Source organism: Battus philenor, unplaced genomic scaffold, assembly GCF_028537555.1.
Source record: "Battus philenor isolate CCGP_79_NKW_IND1 unplaced genomic scaffold, ilBatPhil1.0.hap1 SCAF_10, whole genome shotgun sequence".
In the NCBI taxonomy this organism is placed as follows: domain Eukaryota; kingdom Metazoa; phylum Arthropoda; class Insecta; order Lepidoptera; family Papilionidae; genus Battus; species Battus philenor.
Genome location: NW_027181662.1, coordinates 2,989,739 through 3,009,870, shown reverse-complemented (window position 1 = coordinate 3,009,870; position 20,132 = coordinate 2,989,739). Strand labels below are relative to the sequence as shown.

Sequence of the window (20,132 nt, the reverse complement as noted above, 5' to 3'; positions counted from 1 at the left end):
GATATTGTATGATTATAAAATTATACATTGTTAGTAGAACTGTTTATAAACTAAAAATGGTAAGATTTTGCTACAGTGTTTTGTAAGAGGCTGTGTATGTACTCATTATGGTAATGCCTTTATTAATGACTGGACTATAATACAAGGTTCTGAAGTTAAGACATCATAGTTAGTCACTGCCAATATTACATGTCATCCTATCTATTTTGGTGTAGTCAGAAATGTGCATATTTTGTATCAAAAATCCTTGTCATTTTGTGCATTTTATTACTTCCCTCAAGCAAATGTTAGTAAATATGGACTAGCAGTAAGACTTCTTTTAAACATTGTTTAAAATATAACGATCATATAGAGCAGGGGTGGCCAACATGAGGCTAGGGAGCCACATCAAACACTGGTCAGTATTATATAACCACTGTCTTAAGAAATTACTGAACAGTGCTGTCACCAAATATTTAAAAAAAAATCATGGTCTACATGGTACCTTGTAATGTATGACAAGAGAAGTTTGTTTATTAATAAAATTTGGCACCTTTAATGATAAAAAATCCTACCAAAATTAAGTTAAAAGAAATATTAAATTTAAGTTATTATTATTTTGTTATATACGACTTATATGTCTTTAATAAATATAATTTTTGAATACCTTGCAAACCTAACATATACAGCTCTCTAAAATAATGACAATGAGCTTGGTCACCCCTGACACCTATGATTGTGTAGATATTTTTTGACTAAGAAAATATGGAGTGACTTCAATGAGTTCAAATATTATAGATAGCACAAGAAACTGTTATTAAAGTTGTACTTCTCACTTTTCCTTTCGTACAATACTCTTCGTGATAATGTTTTCAAAATTTAATAATTCAACTTAATGTCACAATTAAAATGTTTGATTTACTTTGATGTTCAAGTAATAAAGTTTTAATGTTAAGTATAATGATTAAAGTGAACAAATTTTAATTTCCAGGCTTTCAATGACTACTATTCAAGTGAGCACAACCGGCTTCTCAGTCTGTGGCGGGAAGTCGTGGCAGTGAAGCGATTCTTCTCTGACCTGCAAAGCAGCACGGAGAGGGATCTTTACAAAGTGAAAAATGAGTTTGAATCCGTTACAAGGGACTTGGTTGGAACTCTGAGTGGATATGCTATTAATGCATATGCTGCTCAGAGTGTTAAGGTATATATTCTTATAAAATTTTAAATCATGTTAAAAACAAATTGAGGAAAAGGCTTATTTTTGAAATGACAAGAATCATTGGTAATGATGTCGCTAGATTTCTTTGTTTTCATTCAAACTATATATATCAGAAAGTTTACGGCAAAAATCATTACTGTCAAACCTTTTAAAAGGAATTGTTGTTTTTTTTTTTGGTTTTTATTCACAACCATAATACAATGTGAAGCAGAGTATGGTGAAAAATACAACAGATTCATAAATAAAGAACAGAAGCAGTTTCGTGTATTGGTTATTCTTCTTTTTATTTCAATATCTCTTTGGCCTTTAAGTGATATTATTTGACCCAGGTAAAATTATTGACATATACAATTGGTTCATGCCAATCATTATGGGTTTTTCTCTCCCATCTGTCATAAGTTAGGTTTTGGCTATGTTTATTGTGGGACTTAAATTTTTTTAAGCGCTTTCTTCAAACATTGCATGATGGAGGAAACAGATTAAAATCTCTTTGGGTGTCTAAAATTGTAATCCAGATATTTCTTGGTCTGTGCAATAACTTTGGTATTAAATGTGTTTTTTTAATGTCACCTATTAAGGATTATAGATGGTTATACCAGGACTAATGTGTATAGGGCATCTTGTACTGTATATTTAACTTTTGTATTTCTGTATGATTTATTAGATAAATTGTTTGCAATTATTTCTTAGGTTTATATTAATGAATGCTCTCTACCTTTTACATAATTTTGGGTAATTTTCAGCCTGAACCCCATCAGCCAATATCATCAGCGGGTACAGGTGTGAATGTCGATGCATTACGCGCAGAGCTCCGCGATGTGACGTCACAGCGTGATACAGCTTCCGCCGAACTGCGCGAGAGAGACACACGTATACAGCGGTTGCTAGGGGAACTACAGACACTGGTAAGTTGGTAGCTTGACTTTAATTAATTTGTTTATTTACTTTTATCAACTTTTAATCCTTTTTGTGTCATTTCCATCACTACAGAAGATCGTGAACCTCTTTGGACAATTTATGTAACGGCACCTTTGCTGGTCTTCGGCGTTGTGTATTCTTCGGCTATTGTAGTATCGAGTGTGGTTGGGACCTGATCGAACCTCGCAAGGGGCTGTGGCAACGTGGTCGCCATGGAATTTCTTCACTGGTTATCAATAGTTTTTCTAAGTTATCACTTGTTCCTGGCTATGTGAACGATAAACTCAAAATTTTTAAATTAACCATGTTTGGTTGATTATAAATGAAATTAAAGATATATTCTTTTTCTTGCGTGAATATAGTTGAGGTAACTTTATCTGGTAAGACACGGGGAAGTGGGGGTACTTTAAAGTCTATGTCTGAGTTTCTTGAAAATATTATTTTAAAAGTTGAAATGTTAAATACAGAAGTATTGGTCACTGTCTGAACTATCTTTGCGACCGGGTAGATTCGGAGGCCTATTGATAAGGCGCACTCGGAACAGACAGGCACACATATGATTAGTTGTGCATATTATAGATACTCTGTTTTACTGGGTTAAAATAAATCACCTCTTTGAGAATGTATTCCCTATTATACAGCAACCACCATATTTGCCTGATTTGGCTCCGTGTGACTTCTGGCTGTTCAGCAAACTCGAAATGCCAATTCGGGGAAACTGTTTTGAGACGACTGAGGAGTTAAAAACCGAATCAAAGGTCTTGAAGGCTGTACCAGAAAAAGACTATTCCGACTGTTTAAATGACTGGAAAAAGGGTTGTCAAAAAACTGTTTTGTTTTGGGATTACTATGAAGGGACGAAATTGATTTGAAACCATACTTTTTGATCACAGTGTTAGATTGATATTGAAAAGGACCAATATTTAGCCACTTCCGCACATGCAGTGGCAGTCGTGCAACAAAGTGCACCGCCTGCCAGCCCGCTGATAAATGCGTATGCGGCAAACAATGCGAATTACACAACTGTCACCGTTAAACCACTCAACAGGTGTTTCACCCCTCCACGAGGCATCTTCAGGAGTTATGTTACACCGATTAGTGCCAAACACAGAGACTCTGTGAGACACTGACTCTCTGCGGAAGTGGCTAAATATTGTTCCTTTTCTTACTTAGGACGGACTTCCGCAAGGTAACGCCTGATTCCATTAAACATTGATATTTATTTTTCAGGAGGAGCGTTGCGATTGTGCGGAGTCTCTTTGTTCAGAGGCTAACGTGATGCGGTCAGCTCTGGAGGAAGTGGCAAGGGCTTTAATACAAGATTCGGAGTCGGATGCTGGGCCCACCCACATGCACATGACATCTGACAGGTTAATTACATATATAATTCTTTCAGTAGTACTACAGCCATTCGAGTCATGCCTCCTGGAGAATATATAACTGTCTTATATATAGGCATGTCTTATATATATCGCAGTTCCTTTTAAAACAATAACTTTTTTTAGACTCTTTTTGTGGTTGATTCTTGGCAAAAGAAGTTTCTATATCAATTATCGAATGAAACCAAGAATAGATGAGAAAATCTAATAGAAAAACGCAATGGATTTTTTTAAGTACAAATTGACCATAGATTTTGAGGTAAAAGCATAAAATGCAGTCAAAACATTGTACTATTTATAACTTAAAAGATAGAGATTACTTGAGAGATGTTTTTAAATATGTTGTCGTTGTAACGGTTGCTTCGCAATACATTTTTAGTAACTTAATATAATATTTATGTGCCACAATTTAAAATCTTGTAAAAAAAAAAATGAAAGATACATGGTAAATATAAGAAGAAATACAAATAAACTGGAACGCCTTTCGTCTTTGAAAGTTAAAGAATCTCTCATGGGTCAGGGTGTATACATATATAATAACTTTCCACGAGATATCTCAGGCCTTACTTTTTTAGTTTTAAATTTAAAATTAAAAGTATCTTATAAAATAAATCTTATTATAGCATTCAAGAGTTTTCAGTCGATCTAAACGTGTGGAACTAGGTGTTGACTCATTTACATGAATGTTATTATAATGTACACATGAAAAATTGTTAAATTTCATTTTAAAAGAGCAACTGTTGAGTTTCTGGTTGGCTTTTGTCACTTACAGATCAGAATTTCGAGCCTTACTACCGGCTTACTACTTATAATGTTACAATAACTGACGATACAAAAGTGCACGTAAATGTCTTTACGAATAAAAATATATATTAGGGGGACCGGAAAGTAATGTCGTTTCTGTCGACATATTCTACAGAAAAACAGATTGGTTTCAATCAATTAAAACTAGACCATGATTTTAATCCTGAACCCCAAGAAATATGTCTAGATATCCTTTCTGAACTGGTTCATCCTTATTTAGGTCTCCGAAGCGTGGGGTGCCGCAGACCGCTAACGCGACAGCCTTCGCCGAGAGCACCATCTCGGCTTTGCAGGCAGCCTTGCACAAGTATCAGATACAAATACACGAGCTCCAGGTAAACTCATAACAGTAGAATGTAAATAAAAGCCTTTTTATTCATTTTGAAATAATTATCATTGTTGAGCTTTTAAATGATCCATGAGTTTATTAAAAGATATGTAAAAAGAGAACTGATGTTTCTAGAACATAATCATCATCGTCTGAATCGAATGGAGAAGATTTGTTCAACAGAAACAATAGAAGCTACAGGAGGTGGCTTTTACCCATAAGCACACCGGACTGAGAGATATCTATGACAAAATTTAAAAATCACTGTGGACCAATTATCAGTATTAAAAGAGAATACTAATTAATAACCAAGTAATATATATAGTTATGTCAACAAGTTTGCAATATTTACAGTGGTTACATTAAGAAAAGAAATAGTCACCTGTCAAAGGTGAATATGTCAAGGCATAATTTTGGGGTTTTTGAATATTTTGTTGACTTTTAAATAGTTTATATATATATGTATGTATATATATAGAAATATATATATTACTGGCTATCATTTATGTTAATAAATATGTTAATATATATATAAAAATCATAGTAAATCTGACAGTCCCCGTGACATTCCCGATCAATGTCAATCCTTACATCCTTAATGCTACCCGATAACCATTTCTCTCCCACTTATAAAACATATACATGTATATAGTTTTAGATCTAAATTTAAATTCATGCTTGACATACAGGTAAAACTGCAAAACACCAGAGAGCAGTTGTCAACAAGCAGGAAACATTGTGAAGCAGCTGATTCCAACATTGCTTCGCTTGAAAACAAAGTTCATGATCTACAAGGTATAAATTTTTTTATTTATTTGGCCTCCATTATTTGGGGACATCTCGTACTCCCAACTCCCCTATCTGCTTTGGCTTTTTTTCACATACTTTTTCATTTCTTTACTCTTCTTACATTCTTTACCATTCTCTACTATTCCTCTCATGTATTTTGTTTAATCTATAGTTTCATCTACTGCTTTGTATATACAAATAAAACCTTTTTTTTTCTCGTTCGGTTTTTGTTGAAAAAGTGCCTTAAAGAGTCTTATTCACTAGACAATCAAGTATATCAAGTGAGCTTCCAACAAGGTTTAATATGTATGAAATATACATTAATGTTGTCATGAGGCTTATTAAATGGCAAAAATGTAATAATAAACGTGGGAAGCTCAATGGAAAAAACTCCAATTTTTTTTCTGAAACTATAATTAAATCAACTTTTAAGTAGTCCTCATCTCAACAACAACAACTGTCATCTGTCAAAATTAACCAGGAGTCTCGATTTTTAACTATTCTTTGTTGTACACGCTAGGATATATATAAATGATTTAATAATAATAAACAAAAAAATACAAGGGGCGGTCTTATCACAAGAGGCAATCTCTTACAGACGACCATAGTATGGAAAAGATGTATATATAATGGATAGTTAACGTGTACAAAACACATATATTCAAACATATATACTAATAATAAATAAAGTATATATATAATACATTTTATATGTATATATATATATATATATATATATATATATATATATATATATATATATATATATTGATGTATTTATGTGTGTATATATAGATATATATATAATTTTTGTTTTGTAGATAAACTGGACCAAACGAATGCGGATCTTAATCAAGTTGTGCAAGAGAGGGAGTCTCTGCAGAAGACAGTTGAGGCACTAAGAATAGACAAGAACAATCTAGAAAGGAATAGAGTGGAAATCAATGCAATGGTAGGTATCAATATTAGTTTTATATGTTGTTATTAACTTGAATAAGTAATTATAACTTGATAAACTTATATGCGGGATGTCGTTGGATGCAGTGGGGGTCTATCGACTGACTCTATGATGACGGTGAAGCCTTAACGGTTTCCTCAAGGTGGTCACTCAACGTTACGGAATAAGATCTCACTTTTATGAACTAAAACTTAAAGGTCGTGGTGAAGGGAATCGTCGTCGTGAAGGGATGGGCCTCCCCCATTTTAATACCAATTTAATTCTAAATTATATATAATCAGCTTCTTCTCGCATTCTTCTTTTGACATACAGAAGTAATTACTATGTATGATTCAAAATGGAGAATAATATTTCGTTGTCTTCGTTTCAGCCCATAGGCGGTTCACTGCAAGGTATAGGCCTCCCCCAAAGATATCTATGAGGGGATATATCATAATTGCCTTGGCAGGAAGGTTGGCGATTGCAGTGTGATATTATAGTACTTGATGCTGCTGACCATACCCTGAAAACTTGTTTTTGGAAAGAAAATTTCATTTAATTAATGCATGTGTGAATTATATAAGAATGAATCCTGGGGAATTGAACCTGTGACCTAAGATTGTCTCAATCCTATGCAACTAAACTTAAGGGTACACTAATATAAATAATTAACTTATATCTGTATTGAAGAACTTTTAGCCTACTCTTACCGGACGAAAGAGATCTTATATCATCGAGAAAAGAGAAAGAGAAACAAAGAGTACATACTGTAGTCTAATTGTAATATTTAATTGTGTCTCTCAGGTAGAATCGTTGACATCGGATTACGAGAAGCTTCAGAAGATAAACACACGATTGGAGAAGAACATAGAAGCGTTAGAGAACGAAAAGAGAACTTTGAATTCAGAAGTAGATCATTTGCATCGGGAGGCCTCCAACAGGGAGTCCGTGTTAAGGTATAAATCACCAGTCACCATCAGTTTGTCTTATTTTAAATATTTGTACAGTAATTTATTTCCATTTATGGTATTATATGCATAAATCGGTATATTTAATCTGGATCACCGGGATGTGGGTTTGAGGAGTTTCTTCCTGCTTCTTTTCTATAACACCTTCGTCTACTACAAGGCTTCAAACTGGCCGTTTAAGTTATTTTTTGCTTACCGTGGTTGATCAGGCAACGGTCATAGAACTAGTGCCGGGCCTTGCCGGGGCAATTTTTTTGTTTATTTACATGTGCAATGTTGAACTAAATGTTTAATATCTCTAGTAATATAAAGCTTAGAGACTTGAAATTATAAATGAATATTCTTGTTATCCAGTAGAGGTGAACTAAAAAGGCACGGGGCGTGGAAACTGGTACTATATATAACTAATACTATATATATATATATATGTATATATTTATATATGTATATATATATATATAAATATATACGAACATATATATATTTATATATAATTACTATATATATAGCTTTATAGTATTAGAAATATTAAGGATTAAGTTCAACATTGCAAATGAAAATAAACAAAAAAATTGCTCCGGCACATATATATATATACTTATATATATATATATATATATATATATATATATATATATATATATATATATATATATGTATATGTATATAACACAATTATGTTAAAGTTACTTAACTAGAGTTGTTAGAGTTATTAAGAAATATTTTCCAAGGCGACCATTACTGAGTTGATCTGTAAATTATGACGTCATGACAATAATTTCCACGTTGTTCCAGGTCTGAAGAAGAGCGGTCGTCAAGAGTGAGATCGGAGCTGGTGTCTGTCCGCGAGGAACTGAACAAGACGGCGCTCGCCCGCGACCTGCTGGAGCAGCAGAAGCTGGAGACAGACGCCATATTATCGCAGATGGACAAGCATAGAAGTCTGTATATATTTATCCGTAAACTAACATGCAATGTTTACTTGCTATGAAGGTTAAAGGTATATTTGTTACTAGTAATGATATCTGGAGAGAGCGAGAGGTATATATGACTTTCAATGCGGTGTAACAGGGAGAGTTATGACAGCAAAATTTTTCTTATAATTTAGTCTTGTCAGGAACGAGCATCAGCTAATTTTTCAGCTTATTGAAATATTGACAGGATCATTTTATATTCGGTTAAGCCGAGAGTGGATATTATTAGATGTGCCTGCGATATCTTACGGATCGTAGACGTGGTAGCATATGGTCTTTGTAAGGCTTAATGTCACCCAGAGAGCAATGGTGAGGGTTATGCAGAAATGGATATCCGTAGAAGAACCAAGATTACTGATGTAGCTCTAAGAATTGCTTGTCTGAAGTGGCAGCGGGTGGGGTAATTTGCTCGTGGCCGTTGGGGCTCTCCACTAGATGGACCATCAGCATTATACCTATTAATACACCGGTCATCATAGAGGACTACGCTTTATAGCTGATGTCTATCGACTGAAATGAAAAGGAAGGGAGAGGAATTTGTGTGACATAGGCGATCACCAATGTATTTTAAGCAGGTCATTGCCATGGAAGCATTGTACCCACCCACATATAACGCGATGGATCCGACACACCTGCATAGCGAAACCTACCACATACGAGTATGTGCTGTAATCAATTATTTCGAAAAGTTTTTAGTTATTTGGTTGTCGTCAATAACCACAATCAGCAGTTCGAAGACGGTCACGTATGATTTAGTCAATATCTACGTGATATATTTTAGCCTTTTAGGGTAATCTATAATCGTATTATTAATACAAAACTTTTAATAATTGTCGCTTCGGATATGTAAAGAATCCAACGATTTTCTCGTTTTAGTTGTAAAAAAGTAAAACAATACAGCGACCTAAAAGACTAGTGGCGCCATCTGTTATCGTCTAGCTAAACTAATCCATAAACCATTGTTCAAATTTAGAATCCATTTAAAAAATTATTCTTATTGTATATTTTAAATCGATAAATTTAATTAATTGGTTGCAGGTGAACTTGAAATTGATCTGGAAAGAACGATCTTAGAGCGCGGCGATTTGCAAGACTTGGTGGAGAAGTTGGAGTCGGCGTTGAGGAACTCTGACGGCGATAAGAAGAAGCTGCAGGAAGATGTTAAACAGGTACCTTAAGATATATTAAAAAACGTAATGAATAATCTTCTGTTTACATCAAGACCCTCTTTGTGTTAATGTAACATATAATATATAATGTAAATGTTTACAGATTTGTGTAAAGGAAAAAGGTCTTAAAAGTCCTTATTAAGTCCGTAATTAATATAAAAATCTATTACTATTATCATTTCAGCCATAAGACATCCGATGCTAGACATAAGCCTCTATGATATCTCAAATAAAATTTGAAAGGGTTGAAAGCGACCTTCATTCAGCATGTACCGGTGAAGTCAAGAAGGTCGTCTGTCTACCTTGTGGTCTCCACTTTGGAACCTTAAGGCTTCTGTGGCTACTTGGTACCTCCCATTGCCGTTTAAACTTGCCAATCTGGTTAAACCTCATTTTTGGTTAAATCTAATAGAGTCCCGGGCATATATTGGACTATCAAATCAAACCCTTGATAATATTTTTAAAATGATGTATACTATGTTAATGTTTGAACACTGCGACCAGCTGGAAGATGAGAGGTCGTCGCTTTCGAACCAAACGTCGGAACTGCAAGGCGACTTGAACTCGTTGCGCAAAGAACTCCTGGCTGCGGAGCAGTCGCGCATGGCTCTGGAGGCGGATAAGGCGTCGCTGTATGAGAAGATCAAGTTTTTGGAAGCCGACAGGGAGAAGGTGGAGTTGGAGTTAAGACAGGTTGCCAGGTTGGTGAAAAATATATCATAATTTTTTATGGAATCAGGCATTACCTCGCGGAAGTCCATCCTAAGTAAGACTCGATATTTGGCATTAATCGTTGTGGCATGGCTCCTGAAGATGCCCCGTGGAGGGGTGAAACACGTGTTGAGTAATTTGACGACGGCGGTAGTGTGATTTGCATTGTTTGCCGCATACGCATTTATCAGCGGGCTGGCGGGCGGTGCACTTTATTGCACGACTACCACTGCATGTGCGAAAGTGGCTAAATATCGGTCTTTTTTTTTCTTATCATAATTTTTAAAGTACTTTGTTTCAAAGGAATCTACTTAAGGGATGAGCCCGCAGCCTTACTTTAAAATTTTATTCGATGCATTTGGTTATACGGGATTCTTACCAACTAAAACTCTCTCTTATGGTCGTCTTATAGGGGTTGTCAGATTTATTCGAAGCACTTAGCGATATATAAATATCTACATATATATATATATATATATATATATATATATATATATATATATCCTACTAATGTAATTAAAATTCAATATAAATTTTATTAAATAGGCACTTACATGCACTTTTGAACACTTCATTATTTTTACATAATAAGTTGTAATTTACCATCGGCTCGGAATGCTGATCTGTTGAGAAGAGCCGACCGGAAACTAAAAAGTTGCTCTTATCAAATGAAATTTAACAATTTTTCATGTATACATTATAATGTCAATCATATAAATGAGTCAACAAGCCAATTTCTACACGTTTAGATAAACTCAAACCTCTTGAATGGTATAATAAGACTCATTTATTTATGTTTTTGTAATATGAACACATTTTAAATATTCATCAAGTATAATTCTGGCTTACACAGTTTGGATTAGGTCCTTTCATAAAAAATAATTCATCGAGATCTAGATGAAATGGTTTTATCAACAATAAATCTTCATTGCTTTTTGTTTCCTTCGTCCAAACCTTAATTAGGCGCATGGGGTCAGGGCCGCTTGAAATTCAAAAAATAATGACTTACAGTCTTCAAAGCGTACTAACGCTCTTTCTAGCTTCCTCTTTCCCCCCGGGGTACGCAAATTAGTCGCATCCAGAACATTAACTCTTGCCCACACATCGCTGTCCTTTAGAGAGCTGACCCCATGCGCCCAGTTACGTTACATTTTTTGGCAAAGGTAAGTTTTTACTTTTGTGATTTTTTTTGTGTTTATATTAGTATATTGTTTACTGTTTATCTTTGTATGTGTGTATTTTGATACGGTATGATTTCTTTATGTATTTTTGAGTTTTTTTCTATGCATTTTCTTTTTTTTAATTGAAATAACGTCAAACAAGTATTGCAATGGCTGGATGAAGAGCTTGATGAAGAGCAAGATGTTGCTGGTTCGGATTCGCAAGACGAAACTTTAAACGATGCTGTCATTGATAGTGCTCATAATTCAGAAAGCGAAATTGAGGAGTCTGAACATATCCAAGACATCCCCGTATCAACGGAAGATAATTATTTTTTATCTCGACATACTCAGAGAAATGGCCCGAAAGTTAAATGGTGTAAAGTACCACCATCGAACGCAGTAAGGACCCGAGCACAAAGTATTATTTTACATTTACCTGGAGTATAAACATATCTGGCATCAACCCATTTGTCATACACAAAGCGAATACTGAGAAGACTTTGACATATACAAGACGGATTTTCTTGAAGAAAATAGCTGCGGCACTTGTGGAAGATCACCAAAAACGTCGCATACAACTACGTGCTGTACCAGCGACAACAAAGAAACAGCTCCATGAAGTTTATAATGTGAACAAGGCGGTTTATCAATCGATAGCTAAGCGCGGGCGCTGTTCATCATGTCTTAGAGAGGACGACAAAAAAGTGCCAACAAAATGTTTCAAGTGTCGTAAATTTATTTGTCAGCAACACTCAAGGATTTACTGCGTCGGATGCAGAACAGAAGATTCCGCTGATGAGGCTGAATAAATTTTATTTCTCAAGTTGATCTCGGCTATGCCAAAAAAATTAGTTTAAAGAGAGGTTTACTGTTTTTGTTTTTTTTTTTTAATATTTTTAATGTCATAGTAAGTATTTGTTTCTTAAAGTTAATTATATTAAAGAACATTTTAATTACTATAGAAATCCATTGAGTTTTATTCCTTTTTGATACTCTTTTCCCAATATTTTTTTGGGGTCATTTAAGACCCCATGCGCCTAATTGAGTGATTTTCTTAATGCGCCTAATTAAGGGTTAAATGTCGTATGCTACATAGATTGGAAAGTTATACAAAAAAATAGATTTATATTTATAGCTCCGCCGGAATCTTCTCTGCGAATTTTAAGCTAATTAGAACGATGTTTTAGCTTTATATATACATATATACACATGTATACACGTATATAGGCATTCAACACACACGTATATACATACACACATTATATATATACGACGTCATTCAACACGACTGTTCTTTGGAAGACCAGCCCATGGTGTATCCGTGTTGAATAGATCCGCATGAAAACATACACAAACCTCACGCGCACATTCACTTAAAAAAATACCATTACGTTCGAAATAGCTAAGAAATGTTTATATGTACGTGTCTATTTATAGTTATTTTTTTGTGATTGTTTTCATAATTTATATGGCAATTGTTGTTATATCCCTTAATTCCACATGTTAAACAGAGAGCGCGGTGAGCTGAGCTCGCAGCTGACAGCGATGGCGCGTAAGAAGGAGGCACTCAACGAGGAGATGATCCGGCTGCAGCAGCGGCTGGAGCAGGCCAACGAGACCATCGGACGTCTCAACCGCGCCATCGATGATCACGTCAAGGATGGCGAAGAGAAACAGGTGATGACGTGCAATCGATAGCATCCAAGTACAAGGTTGACTTTCTCTACTCCCCTTACGACATCTACATCACTTGAACAATAAATTCTGATAAGTTTAAAAAACCATACATCCTACATAATACATTTCTTTTTCCTTTAGATATTGCTAGACCACCTGGAGAAAGATAAGCAACATCTTCACGAGCAGCTGGCAGGCGTGCGGGCTGAAAAAGATGCCTTGGAAGCTGCTTTATTCGACACTGCTAATTTACTGGAAGACGCTGAATCAAGACGCGCGAAGCTCGAACAACAGCTGCAAGACCTGATGCTGCTACAGGAGAACTCTAAAGGTAAGATAATAGCTTGTAGCTCGCAGAATTGTTTGTCTAAAGTGGCAGTGTGGCATCGCTCAATTGACGGCCATTGGAGCTGAAAGGGTTTCGAGTGGCGACCACGATTCGGTAGAGCGCCACTAGGTGGACTGAGGACTTGGTGATGATATTTATGGGAGGGATAGGGCCTTGGAGTGGACGTATATCGGCTGAAAAGATGATAATGATGATTAAAATTAAAAACTAAGGGATATTGTATTTTCATTAAGGCTGTTTATCGTGTTTATTGTTTTAATGAGGAAATTAATGGAGTATTATATTCGTTAATTATATATTCACTATTCGTTCGACATAGTTAATATAACAAATCACGAAAATCATGTATTTATTTTTAGTTAAATACATTTTTTTCATTATTGGTTTCTCGGTGGGAACTTGTTAATTTCTGGATTTTCTGCTAGTGTTCGGGAAACACATTACGTCACAGAATAAAAGAAAATATATATCAATTTACGGATTACATGAAAATTAGTTATTGCAAGATCACGTGTGCACATCAAAAGACAGATATGATGTAAACGCAGGATGCGTATCTTAACATACATTTCTGGGATTAACATTGTTTGGTGAACTCCACTGAACAACATCTTTAGAGCCAACACTTAGAGCCATCAATATTAATATATGTTCATTATCCTGTTATTTATTAGGCTTAAGTATAATAATATATTAATATATAGGTGTAAGACCCGATTATTAATTACCATATTCATAATGTTATTAATAAAAATCAAGGTCAAATAACTCGACTGACGAAAGACCTGGAGAACAGCGAAAAGAAGTTACGAGAGACGAAGAACAGCATGCAGCATCAGTCGGGGAAGAAGGAGGCGGAATATCAGCAGATCATCACGAACATCAATCGCACCACCACCGAGAACATCACGAAACTAAAAGAAGAGAAGGTAAGAGAAATTTCTTTAAGTATCAAATGTTGTTTTTAAGGTAATGCGTGATTTGATGTTATAATTTCAGCTGTAAGATGTCCACTGCTGGACATAGTTCTCCCTTGTAGGTTTTTTTTCTTTTTTTTTGGCTCCCACTATTGGGGACCTTTTGTACCCCCCACTTGTGGAAGCTTGCTTACTTACTATTTAATTTCCTATCTTACAACATTGGAGCATATAATTAAGTTTTATTTCTCTCTATTGCGGTTTTGCATATCTTCTTACAGTAGTTAAGGAAGGATTTTCTTTCCTCTTCCTTTAACATGAAGGCGATGATGGTTTCCTCAATCTCCTCGCCTAACCGGCATTCGGAGTCGACTCGGAGTCCTCTAAATGCGGGACAGTGGATTACCAGGTGACCACGGTCTGATCCACTGCATGTATCGTTGGACTATCAGTATCAAAATCATCCTGGGATGTGAATGAACGAGATAGTTAAGGTTGTGGGAAGTCGCTGGATGCGAGTAGCGCAGCACCGGACATAGCGACGATCTTCGAAAGAGACCTATGCCCTGTAATAAACGTCTAACAGCTGGTTAGTTTGTTTAAATAACAGTCGGAGAAAAAGCTTTAGTAGTGTTTTTAAAAGTGTGGGGTTTGATTAACGTACACTGTCAATGCGACACAGTTTCAAGGTTATTACATGAGACTAGCAGTGAAACAACTTGTTTAGACATCAACCACACATCTCTCCGTGGTACCGTCGGTGGTTCGGTACTTGTTACATATTTGTCTGTATTTCTGTATGCTATGTTCACAAAAACGAATTTTTACCGATTATTGGACTTTATAACATGGTAACGCCGACAAGTCTATTATTAACTCATTAAAATCGACACCATAATATTTTTTATAAACTAAATTGTAAGTCAATATGAAGTCTAGTACTGGCAATATCACATAATTCATGTTTTAGTTTTAATTTTTTTTCTATAGCTTAAGTAATTATAAAATTGTCACCAGGAACAACTACGTCAAAGCCTCGAACACAAGTTGAATCAAACGATCGCGTCGTTGACGAGCGAGAAGGAAGCATCGGAGGCCAGCGCGAGGGAGAGAGAGAAGAAACTGCTTGCGATCAGAGACCAACTTATCTTGCAGCATGACGAAGCCATGCTACGCGCGGAGAACGACAAGCAACAGGCTTTGCTGATGGGTGAGGAATTCATTCAAATTTGAATTTAGAACATATTTATTCAAGTATGTTTTTGAATCGTCGATTTAACATTATAAATAGTAAGCTACCACCGGCTTTAAACGCTGATCTGTTGAGAAGAGCCGACCAGAAACTCAACAGTTGTTCTTTTAAATGAAATTTAACTATTTTTTGCTGTCTCTTTTCGGCTTAGAGTGACTTGCGAAGTGGAAAGAGGTAGGAGCATTGCTTTCCTTTTGGAAGAAAAGGAGAGCCGCCACACTTTTTTGCAGTTTTGTTGCAGAGATGTGACATAACTAAGCAAAACAAAACCGTGTAACAAGAAGTGTGGCAAGGGATGGAAATTTATGGGTAAATGTGGGTGAATACTGTATGTTGAATGTATACCGAATGATAGAAATTGTGAAGGACGAGAGAGGAAAAGTGAAAGTAGGAGGTTGTATATTCCTGTCACGAAAATGAGATGGGAGAAAGAGTATATATAAATAAAATAGGCATAAGCTTTCCCCAAACATATCCACGATGACACCAGCCTTGCCTTAAATATGTTGTGGTAGCTACCAGAAAACCTTTCGTCGTACCTTACTGTAATGTTTATGTCTCCAGCCCATCAAGAGCACCAGGCTCTCCTGGAGCGGCTGGAGGAAGCGAAGCGCAGTTTGGACTGCGAACAGAACAAGCTGGAACGTGTGCGTCGAGATGCACATGCACGAGCTGAACAGGATCGCAACCAAGCGAACCAGCTCAAAGACGAACTCGCCGCGCTTAAAACTAAACTCGAAGAGACAAAGTATGTACATAAGACACTGAAATAAATATTTTACCTTTCATTTAGGTTCTGTTAAGCACCTTCGATAAGTTAAGACATTGATATAAGTTTAAATATGTAATTATACTTATATTTTGTCAGGCTTTTTTTTTTATGGCTCCCGTTATTGGGAGTCTCTCGTACCCCCTATCTGGTGTGGGACAGGGACTTTTTGTTTACATTTATTTTATTTTTTCACATAAATTTTTTATTTTCTCTCTCTTCTTTCATACTTCATATTATCTGTCGTTCATTTCTTTCTTTCCACAATTCCACTATCTTTCTCTTTCTCTCTGTATCGCCTTTCATTCATTCCTCATTACTTTTACATTTTCTTATATTCTATATCACACTTTTTACTCATATTCTATTTTTATTCAATTTTTTTTATGTATTTTGTCAGGCTAGGAATATTGATTCAGATACAGTACATATTGCAGTTCCGTTCTCGTTCCAAACGCTTTTTTTGTATTGTGGAGAGCTTGGCGTTTCACGCCGACTTAAAAGCGGAATTTAAATGAACTCCGCCCTGTCTCGTAGCTCTCCTCATTGCTTGCTGGGTGAGCTTGAGCCTCCTTATGAAAACCGTCGTCAGCGACCACGTCATGGATACATATATCACAAACATCTGTGATAAATATAAATGATGTAAAGTAGAAAAAAAATGTGCATTTATAATCATCAGTTTGAAATAAAGTAATGGTCATTGTCGTTACATTAATGTGTTCAGAGCGGCGGCAGAGGATGAGTGTGCACGGCTGGAGAACCGCATCAAGGAACTCCACCTGGAAAAGGAGGCGGTGAACCGCGAAGTGCAGGAGGTGCGCGCGCAGCTCGCGTTGGTAGAGGACAAGTACGACGGTGCGTACGCGCAGCTTCAAGACGCGCTTAGGAAGCTCAAAGAACGTGAGTACGATGAACGTATTTATTTTGCATTCTTATGCGTCTATATTTATTCTTTTTACTTATTAATAGGGTTATATATAAAATTATTATATATGTACGAGTACAGGGTGAATTAAAATAGATTTAAAGGCTTTAAAGCGGTGAATTAAAGGTTTTAGAACCAATAAACCATGTTATGTTAATACAGTAAGTGAAACCGTTTTTAAAATTCTGATTACTATATATTAAAATTAATTAATGTTTACTATCTTACCCTGCAAATTTAGTACTGCTAGAAGTAATTGGCTTGTTGTAGTTCATTAGAAATAAATAAAGAAATGGAGCGTATTTATAAGTCATCATTTTATATTACATTATTGATTTAATGTTTTAATAATGACAAACAAGGACTACACAGAAGTTAATTTTCTATTTCGTACACTGCAATATTTTATAATTATTATATATATATATATATATATATATATATATATCTGACTGAGTTTTTTGTTTTTGAAATGTTTCTTTAGTGGAAAACGAAGCGGAAAGCCTGCGCAAGGAGCTGACGGACGTGCGACGTCAGCTGAACAACTGTTCAGCGGAGCGCGACAAGCTGAGCAGCGCGTGCAGGGAACTGCGCGAGCACGTGAAGCGCGCGGAGCACGAGCGGCGAGACGCTGCACGCGCGCGTGACGATGCCTACCATAAGATAGCAGGTTAGTAATACAACCAACTTCTACCATGACATTAAACTCTCCCGTAGGTCATAAAGCATTCTAGGTTTTTAATGGCGACATTTATTACTTTTAGTAGATAAAAGAAATAAATTAGTATTATTAATTGTTTTGTAAAAGGCCATTGGATTTGTTTTCTTATAAAGCTAATGGTAGTCTATTAAAGTGGAACCTATAGGTCTAAATAGATTAGCTTGCACGCATATATATCCACATCTATCGAATATTTCGTTTAATTCCTTAATTAATTAATTGCCCCATCTATCTTCCATCGGACACCAAGACGCACTGAGCCTTTTGATATCACTTTTATAGTGCGAAAAAATAAGGTCTGCAATAACTTATTGGCGTCAATGTTTTCATCTAAATATAATACAGTGTTCAAGTCTAGCAGTGAATAGATATCTTCTAGCATGCACCATCGTATATCTAGTTATAGCTTAACATCAGGTGAGAGAGAGGTCAATTCTAAAGCATAATTATTATTAGTCTAGTTTTTTGCTTACTTTAATTAGTTAATCTTTTTTTTAATATATATTATTTTGACATTACTATGCTTTGCAATGTATTATAGCTTATTTAAGAACCTCTCGTTCCCCCTACTATGTGTGGGAAAGAGACGTTACCACTCGGGTAAAGTATTTTCTCATTTTATTCTTTATTTCACTTTCTCCTTTCATCCTACTCAATCTCTTGTATTACAACTATCTTCCGTCCTTCACATTCAAATTGCCTCTCGTGTATCACCTTCCTTCACTCATCTTAGTTCTTGGATCACAGTGTTGTTGTAATTTTTATTACTAGTATTATTTTTATACAATCATATATTGTGACTTTATTCATAACAAGCTTTTTATATTAACGTTACAGAATAATAAAATATGTTGTGTGTATATGTGTATGTTATATATTCATATACGTGTTTAATGAATAAATGCTCTCAATGGTTCGTCCTCAGGTCTAGAAGAGTCCCGTTCGTCGGTGGAGTCAGAGTTGGCGCGAGTCCAGGCTCTGCTGAAGGAAGCGGAGGGCGGTGGTGAGGTGACCACTCGTGCACTGAGAGCTGCTGAGGCGCAACTGAAGCGAGAGCGAGCTGCGCTAGAACAAGCGCATCATGAGATCAAGGAGCTGCAGTCCAGGTAAAGGATGTACAGAGCTCTTATTGCCTTGTAAGCTGCTTGATGCTTTCATTGTAGAAATGGTGAAGGTCAACAATTTCGACCAATCGTTATACTGATATCTCTTTTACGCCAGAACAAGCCTTGATATCCAGGGTAGAGTAAACAAGTCAAGATCTAAAGGTTGATTGACTTGACTTGCATGGATAAAGGAAAGTGCATTAAGTCCTAATGGAATCATTAAATGAGAAGTGAAGCCCTTCAAAATGGAGAGACAAGTATGGACTGTTAGAAGGGTTACATGTATCGTCGTTTCAGCCCATAAACGACCACTATAGAGCATAAGCATCCCCGAAAGATATCTATGGTGGGACATACCATAATCGCCACGCTTTGTAGGCGTTTTCGCTAATACAGTGCGGTGTTATGGTGCACAGAGGATGTAATTAACCGAATACTCTTTTTGTCTTTTATAAAATCGGTTGTCTTGATTATTAACCCTTAATAGTCTGATTTACGAAAGTGATTTTTTTTTAAATATTACTGTGTTTGCTTGAGGGTCTAGATGAAGGGAAAAATAGATTTTATTTTAATTTCGTTGGAAAGAATATTATACAACAGTAAAATACGTGTAGCCAACCTATAAAAAAATCTAATAGTAATGTGAACATTCGATTTAAAAAATTGGTATCAAAATTAAAAATAGGCTATTAAGGGTTAAGATAAATTCATCGTGATCATCATCTAGCATCCATTGCTGGACATAGACCTGACTCAAATATTTCTAATTGGACCTCTTGGAAGCGTTCTGCATCCAGTGTCTTCCGATGGTCTTGCAGTGGGAGTTTATCGACTGATATGAATGAATGAACGAACGAATGATCGAATCAATTCATATTTTCTAAAAGTTGCGCTTTTAAAGGTTGCAGAACGAAAGCGAGGAACGTGAACGTTGCGCAGGCGAGGCGGGTTCGGCACGACGTCGCGGGGCCGAGCTGGATGCACTACTGCAGGCAGCTCGGGCGGACCTGGCTGCAGCCCGGCAACGCTGCGCAGAGCTGGACGAGGCCTGTCGCGCCAGGGACCAGGTACGTGA

The 20,132-nt window shown here is 36.0% G+C and overlaps 1 protein-coding gene across 1 annotated transcript in view; it reads left to right on the top strand.

The window, feature by feature from the left end:
• Root (ciliary rootlet coiled-coil, rootletin) overlaps window positions 1–20,132 on the top strand; it is a 56,138-nt gene that overhangs the window by 23,802 nt on the left and 12,204 nt on the right. Inside the window, exons 5-23 of the mRNA XM_068770000.1 lie at window positions 971–1,180; window positions 1,942–2,103; window positions 3,347–3,486; window positions 4,520–4,634; window positions 5,317–5,422; window positions 6,238–6,368; window positions 7,158–7,309; window positions 8,117–8,262; window positions 9,334–9,464; window positions 9,969–10,165; window positions 12,850–13,015; window positions 13,157–13,346; window positions 14,124–14,293; window positions 15,299–15,491; window positions 16,098–16,281; window positions 17,030–17,205; window positions 17,715–17,900; window positions 18,877–19,057; window positions 19,959–20,124. Of these exons, the coding sequence (XP_068626101.1) occupies window positions 971–1,180; window positions 1,942–2,103; window positions 3,347–3,486; window positions 4,520–4,634; window positions 5,317–5,422; window positions 6,238–6,368; window positions 7,158–7,309; window positions 8,117–8,262; window positions 9,334–9,464; window positions 9,969–10,165; window positions 12,850–13,015; window positions 13,157–13,346; window positions 14,124–14,293; window positions 15,299–15,491; window positions 16,098–16,281; window positions 17,030–17,205; window positions 17,715–17,900; window positions 18,877–19,057; window positions 19,959–20,124 (3,102 nt within the window). The remainder of the gene's footprint in view (window positions 1–970; window positions 1,181–1,941; window positions 2,104–3,346; window positions 3,487–4,519; window positions 4,635–5,316; window positions 5,423–6,237; window positions 6,369–7,157; window positions 7,310–8,116; window positions 8,263–9,333; window positions 9,465–9,968; window positions 10,166–12,849; window positions 13,016–13,156; window positions 13,347–14,123; window positions 14,294–15,298; window positions 15,492–16,097; window positions 16,282–17,029; window positions 17,206–17,714; window positions 17,901–18,876; window positions 19,058–19,958; window positions 20,125–20,132) is intronic.